At 60.1% G+C, this 15,909-nt stretch overlaps 1 protein-coding gene across 9 annotated transcripts in view; it reads left to right on the plus strand.

Annotated features, from left to right (window-relative positions):
- Positions 1 to 1,163: 1,163 nt before the first annotated feature.
- The window catches only part of ADGRB2 (adhesion G protein-coupled receptor B2), a 36,116-nt gene continuing 21,370 nt past the window's right edge, over positions 1,164 to 15,909 (plus strand). For 7 of the 9 annotated variants that reach the window (XM_045548422.1, XM_045548420.1, XM_045548423.1 and 4 more), the window contains exon 1: positions 8,213 to 9,026. In XM_045548422.1, the coding sequence (XP_045404378.1) occupies positions 8,225 to 9,026 (802 nt within the window). In that variant the 5' untranslated portion in view covers positions 8,213 to 8,224. Of the gene's footprint in view, positions 1,206 to 8,209; positions 9,027 to 15,909 lie in introns of those variants that run through there. The other 2 variants (XM_045548429.1, XM_045548427.1) reach the window with 1 other exon arrangement.

The raw sequence follows: 15,909 nt of genomic DNA on the forward strand, positions 1-15,909 counted from the left end.
CAGATGCAACATGGGGGCGCCCCTGGCACAGGGAAAGGCACTTGTGGGCATAGAAAAGGACTCAGGGAAACATGTAACACACTGCACACGTGTAACATCCCCGTGCCTAGGGACATGCAACATTGCAGTTTACAGTATGCACCAAACATGCCACACTGCAGTATACATCTGTGGCTCCTTACCCACAGTACTCAGCACACATGTGGCACCTGTCAGCTTGTACACAGTAGCATCCGTACACACAGGAACAAGCAACATGCATTCAAGACCCGAGCACATGTTAATACACTGTGCATATGTGTAGCACTTGCATGCACCGAGCCAGGCAACATTGCAGTACACACATAGGGCACCTGTATGCATATACAAAGTTCAGCGCACATGAGTGGCACCTGCATGCACAGGGACATACAATATGCAATGCACAGGGGGTGGGGGGAGCGCAAATGCTTCAGCCCCCAGGGTCCGGGAGCCCCTGGCTGCGCGAGATGCCCGGGCCTGGGGTATCGCCGGCGGGGCGTCGCGGATCGCCTCATCCTGCGGTCGGGCGGGGCGGGGGCTTACCCAGGGCTTCTCCCGCGCCGGCGCCTGGGGCCCAGGGTGGGGAGGGGAGGGCGCGCTTGGCTCGGCTGGCGCTGTTCCCCCTTTAACAGGAGGCGGCGCGCGTCGCCCCCGCCCCCCGCCCCTTCTCCCGCGGCTCCTCGCGCCCGGCCCGGCGCGCGCCCCCTCCCGGGCCCGGCCCGCGCAGGCGCCGCGTCCCGCCTTGGCCGTCACTCGGCCCGGCGCGCTCTGCGGGCAGCGGCCGGAGCGGCCGGAGGAACCTGGGTCGGCGGCAGCGGCGGCTGCAGCGGCGGCGGCGCTCGGAGACCGAAGAGGATGCGGCACCGGCTCTTGGAGCCCGGGGCTGCGGCCGCCGCCCGCGAATAGGAGGCGGCGCGGGCGGTGCTCGGGGCGGGGGAGCGGGGGGCGGCGAGGAGGCGGCGGCGGCAGGAGCCCGCGCCCGGCCCGGCGCTCGCCCGCCCCGCGCTGCTCCGCGGCGCCTTTTCTGCACCCGCCGCCCGGCGGAGCTGGAGCCTCGGCCCTTTGCGCGGCTGCAGCGAGCTGCCCCGCGCCCGGCCGGGTCCCCGCCTTAGGAATGGCAAACTTGCGCCCCGTGGCCGCCCCCGCCAGCGCCGGCCCCCGCTCCTGCTGCTGACGGCGCCCAGGTGAGTGCTCGGCCCCAGACCCCGACCCAGCCCCGCACCGAACCTTCCCGGCGCGGTCCCGAGTTTCCGCACCGGCCCGGACTCGGGCGCTCTCCTAGCCCATCTCTGCTGAATTCTCCCCCAGCCCGAGCTGAGTTCGTTCAGCGCTCACCCACCCCGGTCTTTTCGGTAACTCCCAAGCCTGGGGCCGAGGCCCCCTTCGTCTCTGGTGAGTCCGTTTTCCTCTCTCCTCCCCCAGCCGGGACCGAGCCCCTTACCCATCTGTGCTAAAGTCCCCCCACCTCCAGGATGCTGACCCAGACCGTCCCCTCATCGCTGTCTGGAGTCTTTCCCTATCTTGGCCGGGTCTGGGCAGTGCGCCCCCCACCTCGATTAGAGCCCCTCTCTCCAACCTGCAGCTTGACGGTGTCTCCCCCTCCATCTCCCTTCCTAGTCTGAATGCCGGACCCTGCTCCTCTGCTCCACTTAGTCTCTGCCCGGAGTCCTTCCTGTCCCCATCCGTGTCTGCCCATAGTTACTGCCCTCCCCCGCGCCTGTACCCTGACCATGCTTCCCCTCTATTTCTGCCCCGAGTGCCCCCTCCCCCATAATCTGCTCGGAGTCCCGCCTTCCTTCGCCAGTCTTGCTGCAAGTCCCCTCCCCCCCAGCCTGGAATTGGGGCCGTGTCCCCCACGTCTGCTCTGAGCCCCCTCCCCTCCAGCTGAGATCTCGACTGGACCTGCATCCCTGACTCCCGTATCCATCTTTGGCCGAAGTCTATCTGTCCATCCCCCATCCCTCTCCTCCCACCTCCGGGCTTAGAGCCGGGCACCAGACGCACCCTCCCGCAGCCCCAGGGCTGGCATGATACGGGTGGGGAGGGTTGTAGGCTGTGAAGTTGGAGGCCACTCCCGCAGTGGCTCGGTCCGAGGGCACAGCCGCGGGAAATCCTCCCCGCCGGGGCCCGTGCAGAGCGGGCGACGGGTCTGTTGCCCGTGGGGGGAGGGGCGCCCGGGCCGAGAGATGCCGCCCGCTGCCCGCCTCGCCAGCTGCCGGCTGGGCCCCTGGGCGTCCTCTGGCGCCCCCTGCCCGCAGCCCGGACCCACCGCCCCTTCTCTCGCGGGCAACCTCGGGTTTCCGCAGCCCGAGCATCAGCGGTGGCTTCGGGACTGGCGCTGGAAAGTCCCTGGGGAGAGGAGATTGGTGGGCGAGGCCGGATGCCTCCTTGTGCTAGCTGTGCCCAAACACTCCTGATTGTCAGGTCATATGCTCTGGGGGTGGGGTGGGATGGAGGCCTCATCCCAGCAGCAAGGCGGGGAGCCCTTTGAGCCAGGAGGGGCAGACCAGCAGGACTGGCCACTGGGTTCAGGACGTCTGGTTGGGCTTGGTCAGGTGTTGCTAGGGACCCTCTATCTGTCTACCCCATGGCATTCCCCACTAGGTGGGGACAAAGGTGGGCTCTGGCTTGGATATGCAGTGGGCCGTGGGGGAATCCACAGGACCCGGGGACAAGCAGGCCCCTGGGGAGCATCCCCTGCACTACTACAGGTGTGAGGGTCAGTGTGGACTCTGTACAGGATAGGGCCTGCTGGTGGTGGTGGTGGGGAGGTTAGGGAGGGTCTTCCCTGGGCCCCAGATTGACAGAGGAGATCTTCCTCTTCTTCCCTTCTCTGCTTTCTCTCCTCCTCCTTCTCCCCACTTCTGTCCCTTTCTCTACCACTCTTCAGAAAGAGGCAGGTCTAGTCTGGGGTATGTGTGCATGGTCTACATTTCTGTAACACAAAATGTGGTCCCAGCTGGTCTCTGCCCCCTTCCCTCCCTCCCGCCCCCCAGGTAATGAAGCTGAGTAAGTAGTTAGGAACTTGGGTTTTGGTCGGATGACCTGGGTTCAGAAACTGTGTGACATGGGCAAGCCACTTAATCTTTCTGAGCCTCAGTTGACCCTCTGTAAAATGGGTCCGTGATCACTGCCTCATATAGTTGTTGGGAGAATGAAATTAGATTGTATAGAGTGCTGGCACCTAGCAATGCTCAACAATGATAGGTGTGTTGGGCTGTTTCTCTTCAAGGCCAAGGTCAGGCCTCTTTGCACTCTACTCCTAATCCCAGAAGAGAAATGCAAAACAGATTCTAGTGTCTTCACTCCAACCCCAGGATAATAAAGATAGAAATACCTGAGCCTACCCCACCCCCACCCCAGGATGGGTCCAGGGAACCTGTGACAGGTCAGTTTTGCTCCCTCCCTCATTGGTCTTGCAGTATCCCACTTTATCTCTCTGGGATCGGCTCTGGCCAGAGTGGCATCACTGAAAGCCAGGCCAAGGTCTCTGGGGCTTGGTTCAAGTGTAGAGGCTGGGGAGGTGGGATAAGTACAGAGAAGAAACCCAAGGCTGCCTGTTAAGGGGGCCCAGTGGGAAATCAGACACTCTGGGGTACAGCGGAGCCTCCACCTCCCTTCAGGAGGTCAGACACCATCAGGAACTTTCCAGCGCAGTTAGCCTCCAGGTCAGAGTTAGGGGGTGACCTGGCCTGAGGGTCCAAGGAATTTGAAGAAACCTGGGTTGGGCTAGAGTGGCTTGGGGAAGAGGGAGGCAGGGGGCTCGAACCTGTGACGGCTGGAAGTCCTCTGGGCAGTGTGTGGCCCGCCTGGGGAGTGACAGCCTCCTAGCCACCCGCCTGCCCCACCAGCCCTGACATTGGGGAACAAAAGCTTTCGGTTCCTGTAGCAACGGCGGCTCCAGCTGCTGCAAAGTTCCGGGGAGGTGGGCGGAGGGCGGCTGAGTCACCGCCCCTGGGACCCGGGGCCGACCCTCACCCTCCTCCGGATTCTGCCCGCCTTTTCCTCCTCAGACGTGCGGGAGGTCCCTGGAGCCCCCCAACCCCTGCAGAGAGAGCCCTGAGAGTGGCTGGGAGCGACCTTCTCTGGCACTCGGAGGGGGAGGGCTGCACGGGTTGGGGGCGTCACCCCCGAGTCCAGTCCACCAGCTCCAGAGGCAGGATGGAGGGTGTGCGCCCTCCTGGGTGCCAGAGCTTCGGCAGAGAGCTCCCTGAGGACCCTGTCCCCAGGTCAGTGCACGGGCAGGGGAGCCGGAGGCCCTAAGTGGGGGTCCCCACCTGCGTGGCAGCCCGAGCTGGGCCCTGCAGTGAGCGCCCAGGAGGCGGAGGGTGAGTGACGGGCGGGCGAATTGGAGCTGCCAGGTGGATAAACGCGACGGATGTGCGCGTCGCCGCGCCCCTCCCCCACTCGCCGCCCCTCCCCCGCCCGCGGCAGGGGCTCCAGGCTCCCCGCGGCCCAGCATCCCTGCTCACAGACGGCCCATGGGAGTCAATCCCAGGGATCCCACCCGGCCCTAGCCCTGAGGCGCCCCTCCCCCGCAGCTCTCCATTCCCCGCATCTCCCCAGCCCTGTCTTGGCCCTTCCAGCTGCTGCGAAAGCCTTGGATTCCTTTATTGGTGCAGAAGGGAAGCTGGGGAGGCCTTCGGGTCAGAGAAGAAGGGGGCCCAAGTGTAGTGGGCAGAGAGTGGGACTCTTGGGTCTGTTGGGGGTCAGGGGCATGTGAGGAAGGGGCCCTCAGCCGGAGGAGAGGGTCGCTGAGACAGACTGCTCCAGCCAGCTCCTCATCCAACTCAGCCCAGAGAGCTCCTGAGGGAGAGGCCTTTGGATCCTCTCCATCAACCTGCGCTGGTCCAGGGAGTTCTTCCTCAGAGCCCACCTCCGCACCTCTCCTTCCTAGCTCTTGTTCTTGGTGGGGCTTGTGGTCTTACTGGGCTTGGAGGTGGCAAAGCCACCCTTACGATTCAACCCAAAGAGCCTTCCCAGAGGCAGTGAGCTCAGCAGGCAAGAGGGGAGCGAGGTTCTGAGCAGAGGGAGGGGAGACGGGGCTGTGGGCCGGCCCCTGTGCGGGGAACTTGTATGGGGAGGCCAGATGAGAAGTGTATGCAAACGTGAGGTCAGGGATCATGGTCTGCATTCCACGGAGAGGGAAACTGAGGCTCAGGAAGGTTAATCATGGCTAATAAACACTTGGGCTGCTGTGAGGCAAGGGTCCTTCTAGGTCCTTCCAGGGGGTGGCTCAGGGAAAGAGCTCTGGGTCAGTTACCCAAGGAGGACACCTGGCCACACACATGCAGGAGGGTCTTGAATGAATCCATGGCTCTCCCTCTGACCCAGCTTGGAATCGGGTCTTTGCCTTATTTTGGTGGTGGTGGGGGGAAGTGATATCAAAAGGGGCCCCTAAGAGGTCTTACATTGAAGTAGGAACAATGGGGGCCACACACACCCTGGGTGAAGTCCCACAATGGGCGTGGAGGTATCTGCTGGAGACTGAGGGGAGGAGGGGGCTTGGATCAGGTTTATAGAGGCCCCGTTCTGGACATGCCAGGCTGTGGCTCTGAATGGTGTGGCCCTGATGCTTCGTGATGGGCTGGGGCTCTGGAGTAGGGAGCCACAGAGGCCCAGGAGGCTGGTCCAGGAGTCTGAGTCCCCAGCTTCAGAAACACAAAGGAAGGAGCAGCTGGGCAGATCCCGCCTGACACTAGCTGTCATGTGCTGAGCCTCAGAGGCCGGAACACCTGTGTGTGCTCACACATGACAGTGCATGTGCATTTCTGCACACATGTATAAGTGTCCGACTCTACACCCATGTATGTGTGAGTGTGCGCACCCCTGAGTACACCCGAGGTCATGCTTCTATGGTTTTCACCTATCTGTGTGCATGTCTGTGTGCGTATGTATCTGTTCATACGCAGAGCACCTGTGAATGTCTGTGCATGCATGCATGCTTTTGTGTATCCTGGGGCACAAGGATGTTCAGCCCACGTGTGTTGGTGTGTGAGTGAGGGGAGGTTCCCCACCCTGCTTGAAGTGGGGGAGGGGAGGCCAGTTTTAATGAGCCCCCCACCCCCCCTCCATGGAGCTGCAGCCATGGCCTGAATTTTGCAGCCTGCTTAAAAATAATTGGGGGCAGCGGGGGGATTGGATGTCACTCATCATCAGCCGCTGGCTTTGCTAGTGCCGCAGCAAGCTGGGCGGGCTGAACAGTTTGGGACAGGCATGATGTAGGGCAGGAAAGGCCAGGGGTCTGGTCCCTTTTGCCCCTCTGAGGAGGGGGGCAGGTTGGGGGAGAAACAGCCTGTTCTGGCTTCTGCGGATACCTACAGGGGCATCCTTCGAGGAGGTGGGGCAGCTCCTCCCCAGTGAATGAGCCTGCCTCAAGCTTGCCTCCCCCACCATCCCTGCACCCCTTGTGTGGCTGGGGAAGGGAGGTGTGTGTTTGTGGGGGGCTTAGGCCTGGCTCAGAGGCGCAGCATGTGGAATATGGGATCTGGGGTAGTGAGGTGCTCCACGGATGCCGCACAGGGATTGGAATGCTGGGGTTCTAAATCCCGTCCCCCCTCCTCCCGCTGTTTAGACTCCTGAATAGCAAAGGGGAAATCTGTCCCCAGGGAGCTGTTGTGTCTTGGGAAAAATCTAGCCACACCTGTGAATTATCCTATGTTTGTGACTCAGTTCCCAGAGCTAATAGCTTGTCCATCTGGCCTGAAGCCTGAGCAGTGAGCAAAGGGAAGGAGCAGAGGCTGCTAGTGGAGGGGAGACGGGTCCGGCTCCTGGTCCCAGTGTGGCCACTTTCATGTGATCCCGAGCAGGTTGCCTCCCTGCTCTGAGCCCCATCTCTCCTTCTGTCCCGTGGACCAGCTGGGCTCCAGGGGCCCAGTGCTGTGAGCCGTCCATGGCATGGAGGCGGGTGGCATTGTGGATCCATGGGGCTCATCCAGACTATGCCCCAGGCTCTGTTTTCTGGACAGGGGAGGCTGGCAGGCCGTGGGCAGTGGCTCAGCCCTGGGCTGGTGGGTGGGAGGGCACCTGCAGCTCTCCCCTCCTGGCCGTTACCCACTCTGACCTGACTGCTCTGTGTGTCCGTCAGGTAGGGCTTGGGTCCTAGGGGCTCTCCCACACCTGGAGTACATTCACACCTGTGGGGAGCTCAGCTTAGTGCAGCACTTGGAGGGAAGATAGAAATCAACAGACTCTGGTCCCCATTCTTTGGTCCCTGACGACTCATGAGATGAGTGAGCAAGCCCTGGGGAACTAGCACAGGACAGAGGTCAGGACTGGCCGATGGCTTCACTGGGGGTAGCAGGCCCTGAGCCAGGCCTTGGAGGATAACCCCATGGAGGCAGAGGGGAAGAGGGAGGTAAGAGGGGAATTGATGCACCCATTTTGCAGATGAGGAAACTGAGGCTCACGAGGGTCACGTAGCCAGTGGGTGGCTGGCTGGGCTGGGGCTCAAGCCCAACATCCCCTTACCTGTGCCTCTCCCCCTTATTCCAGCTGGGACATCCGAAGCAGAGATACACATGATGTCCACACTGGCAGTGTCCTGTGGGCATGGCTCAGGTTGTGCGCAGTCCCCGGCACACTGGCTGTAACTCCACCCCTTTCCCTCCCACTCAGTAAAGCAAATGAGTGAGAATGACATTGTTCCAGGAATAACCTTGAATCGCTCTGATTTATAAAAAAGCAAATCGTAGTCAAACATCACCACTTTGACAATTACCACTGGATTATACGTGACATGCGTCACACTGGGACTGAGAACAACAGTTCTGGAGAATGAAGGCTGAGTGGTGGGGATGGGGCTGGGTCTGAACGTCAGGCCGAGACGCCCGTGGTTGACAGGTTGATGCCGAAGAACCGTAGATTAACAGGAACGGCAACAGGCAGTGTTTCTTAAGGGCTTGCCAGCTTCCCGGCCCTCTCCTGAGCCTCTTCTCTCACTTATCTCATTTCACCCTTGTAGGAAACCTGTGAGATAGGTACTACCATTGCTCCATTTTACAGGTAAGGGAACTGAGGCTCAGAGAGGTCAAGTCTCTTGTCTAAGAGCACTCACGTGGACCTGGGCGACAGGTCTTAAAAGAACAAGGTCTTAACCACGAGGCCTGCTACCTACAGCTGGCCGTAGGAGGGTGAGAGCCCATGCTGGTTGCACGGGGGACCCGCTGACTGCTGTCTCTCTCCACAGGGCAAGGGACATAGGATGACCCCAGCCTGTCCCCTCTTACTGTCTGTGATTCTGTCCCTGCGCCTGGCCGCCGCCTTCGACCCCGCCCCCAGTGCCTGCTCTGCCCTGGCCTCGGGTGTGCTCTACGGGGCCTTCTCGCTGCAGGACCTCTTTCCCACCATCGCCTCGGGCTGCTCCTGGACCCTGGAGAACCCCGACCCCACCAAGTACTCCCTCTACCTGCGCTTCAACCGCCAGGAGCAGGTGTGCGCGCACTTTGCCCCCCGCCTGCTGCCCCTGGACCACTACCTGGTCAACTTTACCTGCCTGCGGCCTAGCCCCGAGGAGGCGGTGGCCCAGGCGGAGTCAGAGGTGGGGCGGCCAGAGGAGGAGGAGGCGGAGGCGGCAGCGGGGTTGGAGCTGTGTGGCGGCTCAGGCCCCTTTACCTTCCTGCACTTCGACAAGAACTTCGTGCAGCTGTGCCTGTCGGCTGAGCCCTCGGAGGCCCCGCGCCTGCTGGCGCCTGCGGCCCTGGCCTTCCGCTTTGTGGAGGTCTTGCTCATCAACAACAACAACTCCAGCCAGTTCACCTGTGGTGTGCTCTGCCGCTGGAGTGAGGAGTGTGGCCGTGCTGCTGGCAGGGCCTGTGGCTTTGCCCAGCCGGGCTGCAGCTGCCCCGGGGAGACGGGGCCTGGCTCCACCACCACCACGCCTCCAGGCTCTCCTGCTGCCCACACCCTGTCCAATGCCCTGGTGCCCGGGGGCCCAGCCCCACCTGCCGAGGCCGATTTGCACTCGGGGAGCAGCAATGATCTATTCACAACCGAGATGAGATATGGTGAGTCCGAGCAGGGCCTGGGTGAGGTGGGGTCTCCAGGGGCTGATGGTGTCCACTGGTGTCCGTCCTGGCAGATCCTGGGCCATGCATGTAGTTCACCAATGTCACCTGTGTTCAGCCTCGTTCAGATATTGGGGTCACCCAAATGGACTGGAGTCAGACCTCACTCTTGAAGAGTTTGCAGTCTGGGTGGATGAATGGGGAGGCCCAGATCAGATAAGGCAGAGTGATATATAAACCGAGGAGCGGACCTCCAAACTGGGCAGCCAGGGGAGGACCCTGAAGGAAGTGATGCAGGAACAGAGATCTGAAGGACGCGTGGAAGCGAGATGAGCCGAAGGAGGGGTGAGGGCCTTCTAGGCAGAGGGAGTTGTGTACACAGAGGCCCAAAGCTGGGAGTGACCCTGGCAGGCCCTGGCACTGCAAGTTGACAAGTTTGCCTGGAGGCGGGAGTAGGCAGGGAGCAGGGATGCTTTCCTGTCCACATAGGTCAGTGCTTTTTGGCAGTGGCCCCAGGGTCGGGGCAGAGGGAGGTGAGGAAGAGTGTGCCTGGGTGAAGAGGCCTGAGCTTCCAGGCTGCCTTGGAGGGCTGGGTTGGCTCAGCTCCCAGTGTCCCTCTCTCCCCCCTCTGGGCCCATGTCTTCTGGGACCGAGGCTGCCAGCTGCTAGGAGCTTCCTGCTGACTGGGCAGAAGCTCTGCGAGCCCTCTCGTCCTGCTCCCACTCCCACCCCAGCTCCCTCGGCCGTGGCCGCCTTCCACCGACCCTGCTTCCTGCAGCTTCAAGGCCCAAACGCCTCAGCTGGATGCTGTGTGCACGCTGACCAGTGCCAGGCCGGGGACTGGCCAGGAGGCCTGACAGGTGGGAGGGAGGCAGGTCTGGGATCTAGTCTCCTGCTCTAGTACTACAGGCAGGCCCCTCCCCTCTCTGGGCCTCAGTTTCCCCATTTGGGATAACAGGTGCTGGCCTACCCTTGTGAGGATCACAGGGATGGAAGTTGGAAGGGACAACTGGATTTCACTGAGAGGCAGGGGGTCTTGTGTGAAAGCTGCCAGGGATATTGGAGGAGTATGGCCTGTCTCTATCCTTGCTTTGGAGGCGAGAGCCCTGGAGTTGGGCACTGCCTGTAAGTGTTACCTTGAGTAGATCCCTTTATTTTTTGGGGGGAGGCATCAGTTTCTTTGTCTGTAGAATGGGGAGATGTCCCTGAATTGATCATGGGGGTAGTTATCATGACAGTAGTCTCTCCCGGTGCTTTGGAAGGGGACGTTCTTGGCCTCTCCTGTGAGACGTCTGGCATCATGCCCATCCACGGCAAGTGCCCAGTGGCCTTGCTGTGGCCTCTCTCCCAGGCTAGCTTGGCCTCTAACAGCGGTCGATGAAGCCGTCCTAGTGACAGCCAGACTGCGGGCAGGTTATGGACCCTGGAGGCTGGCCTGGGATTTAGTGCCTACAGGAAGAAATTGAATTTCGCTTCTTTGTCGAACATCGGCGGAGAACGCCAGGCGTATATCAGGAGGTTTATGGCTCTTCCTGCCTGGCCGCCACTGCCTGTCACTCTGTGGGGGTCTTCCTCCTTGTGCTCAGCTGAGGGCGGGTTCTTTTGTCTGGCTGTCCCTGCGGTCCATTGGCCCAGTGGTCTGCAGTGGATGGAGCAAGGCTCTGCCCTCATGGGCGGGCACCCCTGGGCAGGCTGCCATGTGGAGCGCAGAGCCAGGAGCAGCCAGCTGGGCTTGGCTGAAGCCGGAAGCAAGAGTTGGTTGGTAACTGGGGTATCTTTGGGGGTCAGAGAGGGCCGGCGATGGGAAGGGCACCATCATCAAAGCCTCTTCAGGGGCCTCTGGGACTGGAGATAGGTGGAGACTGGATGCCAGATTATTCCTGGGCACAAGGCCAGGTGTCATCTCTGAGCAGGGAGCCCTGAGCTGGGGCTCCCAGCTGTTTCCCAAGCCTGACCTCTGCTCTTGTCCCTTGTCCTACTTGGCATGTCTCCTGGGATTGCTCTGCAGGGAAGGCCCCTGTAGAGAGTTGGCATGGGGTGATGTGGCATCAGCTGTCATAAGTGGGCTCACATGGCACACTGGTGCCCAGAGCTGGGCTGGCACAGCCCCTTCCCCTCCCCTGGCAGGCAGGAGGCTCTTCTGCTCTGCTACCTCCTCCCTCCCATCTAGTCTTTCTGGTGCGAGAGATGGTGTGAGAGACTCAGTTTGTTCCATGTGTGTGAGGGTCTGTGGCACCGTCTGTGCCTGGTGGCAGCACCACCTTTGCCAAGCCCTTGGCCCCCTCCATACCTCCTCTCGTCTCCTCCCCACTGGGCTGCAGGCGAATGGGCTGGCACCTGGAGCTGTCAGATCGAGATGCAGATTCGTGGGATGGTGGTGAACAGGAAGAGTGGGATCCTTGTGCTGGCCCGTCTGCTGGGCACTAGGGCAGGGGAGCTGTGTTCACCTTCTCTGGGACACCCCTGAGCAGGATCTACAGCAAGGCCAAGCAGGGTGAGCTTCGGGTGGTACTGGAAGAGCAATGGGCCTGGAGGCTGGTGGGCAGTGACCGGGTGGAGTGCCTGGGCCGCCTCAGAGCCGAGTGCATTTGACAAGAGGGTACAGGCGTCTGTTAATTTCACGCAAACTGCCTTTGATAGATCTCTTGTTATTTTTGGTGAGTTGAGCCATAAATTTGTGCCATCTTGCTGCCGCAATCTGTTAAGTGGGGGGAAAGGAAGGACGGGAAGGCAGGCAGGAAGGAGCTTGGTGGAGGACTGGCACGGAGGCTGGCTGAGGCTGGGGCTGGAAGGCGGGTCGCAGAGGTGGTGCCAGCTGCAGAACCTGGCTCCTGCGGGCCAGCCCCCAGCCTGCAGTTCCCGCCCACGGCCCCTCCAATCCTGGGCAGGCACCTGCTGCACTCCCTGCCTCCCCCCAGGGGCACTGTCTGCCCTTGGGTGCTTGCTGCTGCCTCACCCTCCCCGTCATCCAGGCTCCATTCTTGAAGTGTGGCCATCAGGTGAGCCTGGGGGCTCTTGGGAGGCACGCATGGGCTCCACTCCCCACTCTGCTACTGCTGCTGTGTGACCTGGACAAGGTGCTGCCCCTCTTGGGGCCTCAGGACCCCTAGTTCTCTATGTGTCACTCCTTGATCCAGCCCCCAGCGACTCCCCAGTGCTGCCCAAACTCCCAGCCTGGTGTTCAGGCCCCACCCTGCACCCAGCTGCCACCTGCTGTCGGCCTTCCCTGGAATTCACTCCTGCCCTTCCAGGCTTCTCCCCTGGAATGCCCTTTGCCCTTGGTCATCCAGAACTCCCCCATCCTTGTAAGCACAGCTCATGCCCCATCCCCTGTAGGAAGCTGCCTCTGACCTGCCCAAGCCAGTCCTAAGATTGGCCTTTCTCCTCTCAGTGCTCAGGCCCCGCTGTTCTCTCTGGCCAGCCTGCCCTGGTGGCAGGAAGTGGGGCCCACCCTGCCTGTGTGGGGCTCAGACAGCAAGGGATGGGAAGAACCCTAGCTCATGCAGTGGCATTTCCTGTGCTGTTGGAGTTCGGTGTGCTCTCTCATAGGATGGGGAGTGGGCACAGACTTCCCCAGACCTCTCAGCAGGGACTGAGTCCCAGCCAATCCCTCACGCACGTCTTCGTGTCTTTATCAGAGTGGAGTTTGCGCCAGGCCTTGGGGTGACTCTAAGGTCAGAGGTGAACGAGGCCTACTTTCTGCTCTCTGATGGGAGAGAGTGACCGATAATGTACAGCAGTGGGTCAAGGCCACAGACTGAAGTCCTCACCCAGTCTTGGGTTCAATCCCTGACCCCACCACTGCCTGGCTGTGTGCGTGTGCACAAGTTAATTCACCCCCATTTCATCACCTGTAAAACGGGGGTAGTGAGAGCTGTTCCGCAGAGTGATGGGGAGCACTGAGCAGGAGGACGTGGGTAAGTGCTTAACTCAGTGCCTGGCACTTGGCAGATTCCTAATAAATAGTTGGGGGATCATCGTACTGTGGTATAATGGGTACGATTTGTGCATGAGGGAGGAGGAAGAGTAAGGGAGGACCAGACCACAGCGGGGAGGAAGGCCGTCTAAAGGTGATTCCGAGTTGGGTTTTGGGGAATGAATAGGAATTCACTAGCCCGTGAAATTTCTCTTTAAATTGAGTCACTTTTAAAATTTAATATATTAGAAAGAAATTTCATATCGTAAGTAGAAAGAGTATCACTTATCTGCACTAGAGGATAGCCAAAGAAACAACTGCCGTGAAAACAAAGCGACGTTATTAAATTCCGGCTAGATGCTTTTCCTGCCTCTCCATTTGTTAGAAAGAGAAATCAGCACGTGCTGGGGATGTGTATGGTGTAGGACTGCACAGAGACTTTATCTTTCATGCATTTGAAAGGATTAAGGTGACAACATAACTTTTCTTCTAAACCGGGACGTTTGAGGTTATAAAGGGGAGAAGGTGGGTTAATTACATCAGGACAAAGGCATAAACCGGACTGTCCCGGACAAATTGGCAAACAGTCACCCTGAGTAAAAGAGCCCTGGAAAGAGCCTGACTTCCTCAGTCTAGGATCCGGTGTTATTGAATGGCACGTCTGCGAGCTGCCCCCAGCCATCCCCCGCCCCTTGCTTTGGGAAAGCCCCCGCACGAGGAGGGCTTTCGAGGTAGAGGAAACAGCCTGTGCAAGGGCCTGGAGGTGTGAGATACGCCGATGTAGGCGCTATGGGGAGACTGCGGGGGGCTGGATGGTAGCCCTAGTGGAGGGAGATGGGGCCAGGGCTTGGACTGCCATCCCGAGACACCGGGACCTTGTCCTGTTGGCCAAGGGCTTTACAGCAGCAAGAAACCGGGTGTCATGTGGGAGGCAGGCTGAGTCAGACATGGTCCCTGCTCTCGAGGAGCTTCTGGCCACATGGGGGAGGTGGCAGGGACCCAGCCAGCCCTGGTGGGAGGCCGGGAGGATAGGTCGGCAGCTTGGGCAGGGAGATCATTGGAGGGGGACTGGCATCCTGGCTGCTGTGTACCTGGTCTCATGGGGATACCCAGTTGTCCTGCACTGCAGGGGTAGAGCCTGGAGTTTTCAAAAGCCGCCTCTCTCTCCCCCTGCGGCTCTGGGGTTCTGCTGCATTGTAGGGTACGAGAAGCACTGATGTGGGTGGGGAGCCATAGAGGGACATGACAGATCAGTTGGTGCCCGCTTAGGGCTCTGGGGCCAGCCTCGGGGAGGAGGCAGAGAGCCCTGGGAAGGGAGGACTGCTTTGTAAATCGCAAGACTCTCTCCCTGTGGAAGTGATGATTATTGTGGTTATTTTTAACATATTCATGACATAGGCTGAGGGGGCAGGACTGCGTGGAGTTGGGGGGCAGGGTCTGCGGAGCACAGCGTAGCAGGTGTCTGCAGTCCTGTACAAGTGGCAAAGGGCCTGTGCCCACCCTGCCTGCCAGTACCCAGGGTCAGGCAAGGGGGGCCCCCTGTGTGGTTGGGGTAGGAGAACCCCTGGGAACATCTGGCCCAGGTTTGCTGAATGCCTGTCTTTCCAGAATCCAGACCCTCTGTGCAAGAGGGGCACAGGAGATTGAGACCTTCCCTCAGGGCCCACAGGAAGGGTGAGCCCAGATACAGCTGTAGCAGGGGATAGCCTGGGGACTAGGCCACAGAAAAGGGGGTCACATCTCCAAACCCCTGTGTGGTCAACCTATGAAGGCTTCCTGGAGGAGGTGGCGTCTGACATGTGGAAGATTTTGGTAGATTGAGATGGAAGGAAGGGTATTCCAAAGGCAGGGAACAGCATTGACAGATGCGTGGAGAGAGGAGAGCATTTGCATGTTCAAGGGCTAACAAAAAGGGCTAAGCTCTCATTTTTGCTGAGAGCTTATCGTGCTCGGAGTAGTCCGCGTCTCTGGTTTCATTTAATTCTCCCAATGAACCTCTGTGGTAGGAAGTGTCACTCTTACTTTCAGTTGAAGAATCTAAAGCTCAGAGAGATGAGGTGACTTGCCCAAGGGCACACAGCAAGATGGTGGCAGAGCTGGGAGTCCAACCCATGTCTGTCTGGCACCAGACTCTGCCCTTCCTACCAGCTCACACGGCCTTGTAGTGTGCTTGGCCGCCCAGTGGGATGAGGAGAGCAGGATTGGACAGGTCTACAGGGGCCGGAGCATGCCGGGCTCAGAGGTTTACTCTGTGGCTATAGCAGAGGGGGTAGGTGCTGAAGGCTCCTCTGTGGAGGAGTGTGGCTGGAGCCGAGATCCCATGGGATCACTTTGGAGGCCCCCGAGGAGGCAGGCGCACATGGCGGGAGGGGAGCAGATGTGCCAAGAAACAGTTAGACAGCAGGCTGAAAACAGAATAACAGAGGCAAGGACGGGGGCTTTGATGGGGTGGGCGAGAGACTCGGGGCTCCATGGGACTTGGGGAAGGTGTCTCCAAGGAGCTCCACGTTGAGTGGCGTTTCGTTAGAGCCAGTGCAGTTCAGTGGAAAGGGCGTGGCCTCTAGAGTCAGGCAGGCCGGGGTTCGAGTCCTGCCTCAGTCTCTCTCCACTGTTGAGACCTTGGAGCCTCGTTTCTCATTAGTAAAATGGGGGAAAAGGAGCCTAGTGAGGGTTAAACAAGGTGACACAGAGTGCGCAGTGACTGGCACACGGCAGTTGTTTAGTAAACGCTGCCTTTTTCACAACACAGCAGTTAAGAGATCATCAGGTGGTTGGGTGGGGAAGTGTGTCCCAGGCAGCATGTCTGTCTGTGCCCACGACTGGCAGTGCCCTGGGAAAGCTGACAGAGTGCAGGGCTGCACACATCTGAGCCCTGGCCCAGTGAGCGCTGAGCCCACTGGGCGGGCCACTCAGGACGTCTCGGGGCACTACCACCCTTCTTGTGGCAGTGGGCCCCTTCTGGTCCTC

Source organism: Lemur catta, chromosome 3 (genome assembly GCF_020740605.2).
Source record: "Lemur catta isolate mLemCat1 chromosome 3, mLemCat1.pri, whole genome shotgun sequence".
NCBI lineage: Eukaryota > Metazoa > Chordata > Mammalia > Primates > Lemuridae > Lemur > Lemur catta.